This window comes from Zingiber officinale, chromosome 1B (assembly GCF_018446385.1).
Source record: "Zingiber officinale cultivar Zhangliang chromosome 1B, Zo_v1.1, whole genome shotgun sequence".
NCBI classification, from domain to species: Eukaryota; Viridiplantae; Streptophyta; class Magnoliopsida; order Zingiberales; family Zingiberaceae; genus Zingiber; species Zingiber officinale.
In genome coordinates, this window is record NC_055986.1 from 119,642,492 (window position 1) to 119,651,072 (window position 8,581).

The 8,581-nt window shown below is 39.6% G+C and overlaps 1 protein-coding gene across 1 annotated transcript; it reads left to right on the plus strand.

The window, feature by feature from the left end:
* The first annotated feature begins 4,428 nt into the window (after nt 1-4,428).
* LOC122041436 lies at nt 4,429-6,953 on the plus strand. Its single transcript, XM_042601115.1, has 3 exons — nt 4,429-4,832; nt 6,785-6,873; nt 6,922-6,953. The coding sequence occupies exons 1-3, from the start codon at nt 4,429-4,431 to the stop codon at nt 6,951-6,953; spliced, it is 525 nt and encodes a 174-aa protein (XP_042457049.1).
* The last annotated feature ends 1,628 nt before the right edge of the window (nt 6,954-8,581 follow it).

Genomic DNA, 8,581 nt, shown 5'->3' on the forward strand with positions numbered 1-8,581 from the left:
ATGAGAGTAGAAAATTCAAATTCAAAATAATGAATATTAAAGGGGAAGTAACAGTTAATGGGGAGCCTAAACTTGGTGCTATACTTTAAATTCATAGAATTTACTTTAGCAAAATTGCTAAGCTTGCTTTAAATGTTTTCATCTATTTGTTATTTGATATCTGTTTACTTAACTTTAAATTTGAGTTGCCATAATCAAAAAGGGGGAGATTGTTGGTGTGCGAAGCATCCGACGATCAAACTCGTGTTTTGATAATGGCAAAGGATTCAAAGTTAAGGTGTTTTGTGATCTGACAAGTCTACTTGAGTATTTCAGGAAAGTCCTAGCTGCGGTTAGGCAAAGGGAAAATCCTAGGGGGTGGTAACCCTATGCGGAAAGTCTTGGCAGGTTGATGGCTTCAGGCAAAAGTCCTAGGGGTGGTAACCCTAGGTGGAAAGTCCTGGTGTCGCGAACCAGGTGAAAGACTGGACTAGCCGGGAAGCGGATGTCCAGCAGAAAGTTCGGAAGCGTTGAGTGTTGAGAAAAAGTCCAGTTGATCTGGAGGATCGCACTGGCAACAGGTAAATCTCCTGAGTGGAGTAGGTGAGGACGCGTTCCCCGTAGAGGGAACAGTAGACGTCGGGTCGACCTAGGATTTCCGGATGGAAATCCGAAGTCAGACCTGGACAGTCCGGAGACTGTCATAATATTCTTTATCATATTCATACTGTTGTTTTTTGCTAACTTTGTACTGCAGGGTGTTTTTGTGATTAACATATCTTGCAGCGACCAAAGTGCACAATTACCCTCGGATGAACAGTGTCCGAGGCGCCTCCATGGAGTTTGGAGGCGCCTCGGGTGCAAAATCTGATCTGGCTGCGAAACCAGCCTAGAGGCGCCTTGGAGGAACCCAAGGCGCCTTGGAGGAACCCAAGGCGCCTTGGACAGAAACTTGAAGGCGCCTTGAAGGGCGTTGAAGGCGCCTTCAGGTCGCAGCAGTCAAAGGCTTATCGCAGTGAACTGATCGGGATAGAACTCAGCTTCAAGGTGCCTTGGAGCTTGTTTAAGGCGCCTTGAACACTGTTTAAAAGCAAGGTTCGAGCAGCACTTCAAATCAACAATTTACAAGCTTTCCTTCTGCTGTGTGCTGCTCAAGAGTCGATTCTAAAGTGTTGTTGCAATCGCCGACGACCCGAAGCTTCATTTATAATTATTCTCTTGTCGGTATTATTTCAATTTCAGTTGTACTTATTTCCTTGTACTTATTCACGATATTTTAGTTGTTGCCCACGGAAAGCGATCAAGGATCGTGGGCCTTCGAGTAGGAGTCGATCTAGGCTCCGAACGAAGTAAACGACTGTGTTCTTGTGTGTTTGCTTATTTTTATTCCACTGCTTTAATTACTCGACGATTGTTTTACGATTCCGATAATCGAACGAAATAGCCGCGAGCGCTATTCACCACCCCTCTAGCGCATCTCGATCCAACAAAATCAATCCTCAAGGGTTAGAGCATTTTAGGTTAGTCAACCATTAAAAATATAGTTCAAATCCTTGAAAAATGGTTGACTTGAGACCTTAAGGGGGAGCACTTAGCCTTGATAGAAATTCATGATCAAGGGGGCTAAGTAGGTGTTATCTTCATCTCACAATGATTTGCATTATTTTCTAACCTTAAATGTGAGATGATAGGATGATACAAATAATTCACTTATGCTTATGGCATCTTAATGAGTTATGAGATGTATCAATTTTTAGTGATCATAGGCCAACTATGGAGAAAGTAAATGTTTAATTAATGGACATCTTGCCCATAGATCATAGTTGGACATTTCAAATATTTTAAAAATAATTCTATGTTTTATTTACAGTGGATAGTTATTTTGAAACATATGAATTCAAAACTAGAGTTTAATGTGATACAAACTTGAGCGTTTTTCAAGGTGTTTGAGTTTTTATCAAAACTTAAAAAATATGATGAATTTTCATGGAAGCATATTTTTCCTTGTTAAAGAACATTATAAGAAATATGTGTTCAAAATTTCATGATTTTTTGAATTTTCTAGAATTTTTTTATGTATTTCTGAAGTTGACTTTGGAAAGCTGAAATTCAGCCTAAAATGTGCCAGTCGACTGCATCAGATGGCAGTCGACTAGTACATGTTTTCCAACATTGTCAAGAGCTGGTTTTGGAAAATTTTAAGTCCACATTGATACCTTGGTATGTGTATATGTTTGGTACAATTTTTTATGGTGTCAAAGGGGGAGAAATGGGTAGGTTTAAGTTAGAAACCTAATTGTGTGCAAAATTTGAAAATTAAGGTTGAAGAGCAATGTTAAGGGGGAGCTTGGGAATTATGCTTCATGTTTACATATTGCTTTTAATTTTCATGTAGTTATTAATGGCTAACTTAAACATATTGCCACACATCAAAAAGGAGGAGATTGTTGGTGCAATCGACCCAAGTTTGATCGGTACGATCATGGTTTTGATGTGTGTGTCAAAGAGTTTAAGTGAGGCTTTCATATGTGTTTGATATGCGTGTTTAAGTCTTGCAGGACTTGGTGAAACACACATGAGGAGCTTGGTGCTATTAAGCTTAGGAAGCTCATCCTAAGGCTCAGATCCTTGAGTCGGTGAAGGATGGTATGGAAGACATCCGAGGGACCGCCAGACAAGGAGTAACGGAGTGGAGCCGAGGGAAGTGGACTTCAAGGTAACATGAAGGATGGCACGGAGAGGAGCCGCGGGCTCGGGTGCATCTGAGGGACAAAGGCCGAGGAAGAGAACTTCAAGGGTGACTCCGGAGAGGAAGAGTGTGAGTGTGTAACAAAGTGCAATCCAATCGGTTGCAACTTTTAGTAGTCAACTGCACCAGTCGACTGCATGTTTTAGCAGTCGACTGCACCAGTCGACTACGCAGTCGACTGGCAGCGAACAGAAGCATTCAGTTCGCTCATTTGGCAGCGACCAGTCGACTGATAAAACATGCAGTCGACTGGTAAATGACCGTTGGTAGACCATTGGTGTTGCAAAATAGCCGTTGGCTACCTCCAATGGTAGCACTAGTCGACTGATGGTTTTGCCAGTCGACTAGTGCCGAGATGAGGTGATATGATGATCAACTCTCTCCTCTTATTTAAAGGAAGCTTTGGGGCTTGAAGGAGGTAACTGATTATTGTTGAATCACTCCTTATCATTGCCTAAAGTTCCAAGCCTACTCTCTTCCTCCTAAACCTAAGTTCATCATTGTAAAGAGGAAGAGAACCTTTATGAGAGGTTTGCTCCACCGAGAAGGAGAAAGCTCTAGCTAGAGATTACCGGGGATTGATCCACCGAAGGATCAAGGGCTCGTCCACCTCAAGGACACGCCGTGGAGTAGGAGCAAGCAATCTCCGAACCACGTTACATCGAGCTTGTTAGCGATTTGGTATTCTTTCTTTATTGTTTTCATTAGTTAGTTGTATTTTCGCGTGTGCACTAATCTTTTATAGAGAAGAAAAGAAGTTGGAGGTGACCTAGCTATCCAACCCCCCTTCTAGCCGGCCACCGATCCCTTACAGAATCATCCTAATTTCTCCTATAGAAATAATCAAGAACAAGGATCATCCATGGGAGTTAGACCGAGTTTTCAGTCTGGGCAACAAAATTTTCAACAACAACAACAATCTTCGCAGGGCTATCAATTTTCTAAAATTGAGAAAATGCTTGAGGAAATTATTTCCAATCAAAATGAAATGAAGCAAGATATTTTAAAGCTAACTCAGAGAATGGATAATTCTGACAAGCATCAAAAGATTCAAGATAGCCAAATTACCCAGTTAGCTTCATCATCTTCAAGAGCACCAGGACAATTTCCTGGAAAACCTGATGTTAACCCAATGGAGCATTGTAATCGAATTGAGATTAGGAGCGGATGGACCTTGGGAGATCCTCAAGTGACTGCTCCAAAAGGGATGAAAATTAAAGAAGAGCTCTCTCCTCTAGCACTTGAGAAATTCAAGAAGAAGAGGAGAGTGCAAATAAGGTTGAAGAAACTCTTCCACTTAACCCTCAAAGCCAAGTAGTCCCTTTTCCTCAAAGATTAGGTATGCTGAAAAAAGATGAAGAGTTTGACATATTTTTGAAAAAATTTAAAGAAATTTGTGTTGAAGTTCCTTTGATTGACGCAATTCTTCAAATGCCAAGGTTTGCCAAATTTCTGAAGGACATCATGTCAAATTAAAGAAGAAGGGGAGACATAGAGACCATAACAATTACTGAGGAATGTAGCGCCTTATTCGAGAAGAACATTTCCCAGAAACTTAAAGATCCAAGAAGCTTTTATATTCCTTGTAATATAGGAGCTGAATTTATAGAAAAAGCATTTTGTGATTTCGGGGCAAGTGTTAGCCTCATTCCATATTCAGTTTGTAATAAGTTAGGTCTCAAAATTTTTAACTTACTACCATGGTACTACAATTAGCTGATCATTCTTGCAAGTATCCTATGGGTATTATAGAGGATGTGCCGGTAGAAGTTGGTGGGATCATAATTCCCACAGATTTTATGGTACTCGACATGGTAGAGGACCCGAAGATTCCAATCATATTAGGAAGACCTTTCCTTGCAATAGCTGGAGCGATAATTGATGTCAAAAATCATAAATTGTCATTGGTAATTGGTAAAGAAAGGTTGGAGTATGATTTATCAAATTCTTATAGCCATGTCTCTTATTTGTTAGCAAGTGTTTGCAGTGATGAGGACACTTACAAATTAGAGGATTGGAATTTCCATCCTCACAGGAGCCCACCAGATGAGGAACATGATTCGGCAAGTGATGTTGGTAGAAGGCCTCCCAATAAAAATGAAAAGTACATATGTCCTCCTAGGGGAAGAAAACGAGAAAAATATTAAGAAGATTGGTCGAGCTAAAGACCTTAAACATGTGCTTCTTGGGAGGCAACCCAAGGGTTTCTTTAGTAGTTTCAGTTCAAGTTTTACTTTTTATTAGTTAGGGCTTTTTAATTTTGTTGATTACTTTTGTTTCCAGGTTGTAATTTTATTTCCATGAGTTGGCCATGATTATTTCATGGGTATGGAAGCATTGGAGAAGTCGGAAATGAGTAAAATCATCCATGTTGAGCTAAAGAGAGTTCGACCGTGTACCAGACATGACCGTGTAAATTTTATAGAGGAGAAGGAGTACTCGGCCGTGTACCAGACACGGGCCGTGTGAACCTACCTGAGAAAGAGATGTGCTCGACCATGTACCACACATGATCGTGTGATAAATCCAGAGAAGAAGGCTGCACTGTCCGTGCCAATCAACATGGTCGTGCAGAAATTCCCGAGAAGAAGAAAGATCTGGCCGTGTCTCAGACACGACCATGTGAACAAGATCGAGAAGAAGGCTGCACAGCCCGTGTGCCATACACAGCCGTGCAGACTTACCTGAGAAGGAGAGGGGTAGGACCATGTAGATCTACACGTGCGTGGATTGCTACCTAACCCTGGCTGTGTCTATAAGACACAGTCATTCCTAGGCCGTGTCAGCCACACCCCAAGCCCCCAAGCTTCTTCTTTCTTTCAAACTCTTCTCATCTTCAAAATGTCTTCTCATCCTCTCAGATCTACATCTCTGACTTGTTTTTCTTCATAAACTAATCTCCTCTCCTATCTTTAAGATCTACTATTCCTTGTCCCAAAGATCTTTCTTTTCAAGATCTATTCTTACAAGATCTTACTTCTCCAACAAAACATCACCTTTCCCTACTTGAGCTTGACAACATATGTAATCTTTTGAAGAAACTTCACAAGGGAAGTGGTGGATCAAGTGGAGGAAGGGAGCCAACAAAAGAAAAAGGAAAAGAAAAGGCAATAAAGGGCAAAGGAAAGAGGATTGTACACGAAGAAGGTAACAATAATGATTTCAATATCATTTTTAGAAATGAAGATAAAAAATCTAGATTTGATATTCTTGTCAATAGAAAGATTATGTGTACACATTATATGGACCCAACCGTTTTAGATATTTTAGGAATAAGAGATGATGTAGATTGGATGATTGGGTCTCTTGATTGGAATGATATTATATACACACATCTACCTACATATCCTCGTATCATACTGGAGTTTTTTAGTTCACTAGATGTTCACTTTGCTAATGAAGATGATTACATTGGCAAAATAGCATTTAGCTTAATGAATCAAGAATTTCAGTGGACATTTAGTGATTTTAATAATTGTTTTGGATTGTCTACCGGTAGTTCTCGCAGGTTTAATTCAAGATTCAATTGGAATCATTTTTGGAATTTGATCACTGGATTGGATCAACCTTATGAGCCCTCTAGAGCTAAGGCTTCTCATATGTAAAACCCCATCTTTAGGTACTTATATTGAGTTATGAGTAAAACTATTTTTGGTAGAGGGGAAAGCGATGGAGTTATTAAGAAAGTGGAACTTTATGCTTTGTGGGCTATGTTACATAAGGTTGACTTTGATTCTGATTTTCATTTTTGCAAACCTTGATGAGGGCTGGGAAGGCATCCTCGGGATCGATTATTTTTTGTGGCTTGATTACTCAAATAGTTGTAAGTTTGGGCTGTGATCTAGATGGATTAGAGATCATCCATGGTAATAATATGATCAATATTGATGCATGTCTTGCCATGAAAATGATATGTCGGGATGAGAATGGCTTTGCTTTTCCTAGGAAGAATGGTTTTCCATTACCCCTTCCTTGTCCTGAGCGGACTTCTGTTCGTAACCCTGCTAATTGGGTAATCATTGATGTAATTCCTGAGAATGTTCCTTCTATATCCAGAGACATTGAGCCCCACCTTGAGCCCTCGTCATCTGAACACCCGCAGCCTTCCGTACACCCGGAACCTGCTAGGCACTCTTTTGCCTATGGTACGGGTCATTCCAGATTTGATTTTTCTGATTTTCGTGCATCTCTAGATTCACTTCATAAGAAGCAGGAGGCCCAATGAGTAATGTTGGAGGGTCGCTTTTCTTTATCTGATGAGCAGTTTAGAGAGGTGCAAGATCATTTTCAATTTATGAGGAATTTTCAAGGTCAAGTGACCGAATTTGTTCATGACTATGATATTGATCAATCTAGGATGAGAGAATTCATGCAGGGCATGAGCATTACTAGTCGACAAGTCGATTCCCTCTATGAATATCATAAGATCCTGAGTGAGACTCCATGTTTTCCTAGTTTTCCTATTGGTCGTCCACGTAGACCTCCTTTTCCTCATCCACCTCCACCACCATATTGATTTCATCGGGATGATGAAAAAGTTTAAGTCTTAGGGGGGGGGGGGGGTTTGCAAAACTTGAAATTTTTTGCATTTTTTTTTAGTTTTTCTGCATTTTGTTTGTTTTTGTCTTGCATTTGTTTTGTTTCATTTGATTGTCTTTTGAAACATTGTGGCATACATATTGAGAACATCAATCTTCACTTTTATGCTTTCTTATCTTTAAGTAAAATGTTTAGCACGCTTTTATCTTGATTCATGATGTTGTAATTGATGCTAGTATGTTTAGTGTACCTCTTTTCTCTATCTTAAGTAGCATGATGTGAGCTAAATATCATTTGGAGATAAATTTGAGTTTTGGCTTAACCTTAAGGATCTTACCTTCACTTTACTTAAGCTTGAATAGTTGATATCATTGAATTAGTCATGATTCATCCTATTTGTTTAGTACTTGGTTTCCATGGTGATTTCTCAAACTTCATTTTGGTTACTAGATGAAGCTCGAATCTTGTAAGCTCATTTGGAAAAATTGAAATATCCCAATATTTGTGCTATGATCAAATGTGTTTAAGTGTTGCACCTTGCAATCACTTAGAAAAACAAAGAATGATATGAAAAAAAAAAAGTGAAATGAAAAATAAAATGTTGAATAAGGGATGTAAAAAAATAGTTGTCGTGAGTGGAAACTAGTAAGTTACCCCTTTGAGACCGAGTTAGGTTTCTGGGGAAATAACTGCTATGATTCTCTTGATATCGAGCACGCCTTTGAGACCTTGGGCTGATTGAGAAATATGAACCAAGTATGTGGCAGGTAAGTGTCTATCACCAGAAATATTAGGAACTCAATTAGATGACGACTTGACTAGGACGAAGATTGAGACTTGAAGGGTTTGTGTCACTTATTTGTACTATGCACTAGAGACTTATGCTTAAGCCATACTTAATGTATTTCTATGATCATGCTTACCAATGAAACTTTTGGATAGAGTTAGGAAAGTGCATTAGGGATTATAAGGCATTATAGAGCTCATGAATCTAGATTATGGCATTTTGCTTGAGGACAAGCAAAGGTTTAAATCTGAGGGTGTGATGTGAGTAGATTGTATACACTTGTTTAACTATATTTTATGTATGCTTTATCTATGCATTTCCATACTCCTTGCTTGATTTTAGCATATTTACTCTTCTTTGTTCGGAGATCTGCTCTTGTGTGTTTTTATGTCTACAGGAGTCAAATTTGGAGAAGAAATGAACAAACGAAGGAAAATGACACCAGCCATGAGTGCCACACGGCCATGCCAAAGGAAAATGGCCTTGGCCTTGTGGAGCTGACAGGGCCGTGTAGCTTAAGCAGAGGA

Excerpts from the sequence above, each read along its gene's own strand:
- LOC122041436 (XM_042601115.1), top strand. The coding sequence starts at position 4,429 with ATGGTACTACAATTAGCTGATCATTCTTGCAAGTATCCTATGGGTATT. Across the intron at positions 4,833-6,784 it reads CCTCCCAATAAAAATGAAAA|AGACATTGAGCCCCACCTTG; the intron begins GTACATATGTCC and ends TTCTATATCCAG. Across the intron at positions 6,874-6,921 it reads TAGGCACTCTTTTGCCTATG|ATTCACTTCATAAGAAGCAG; the intron begins GTACGGGTCATT and ends GTGCATCTCTAG.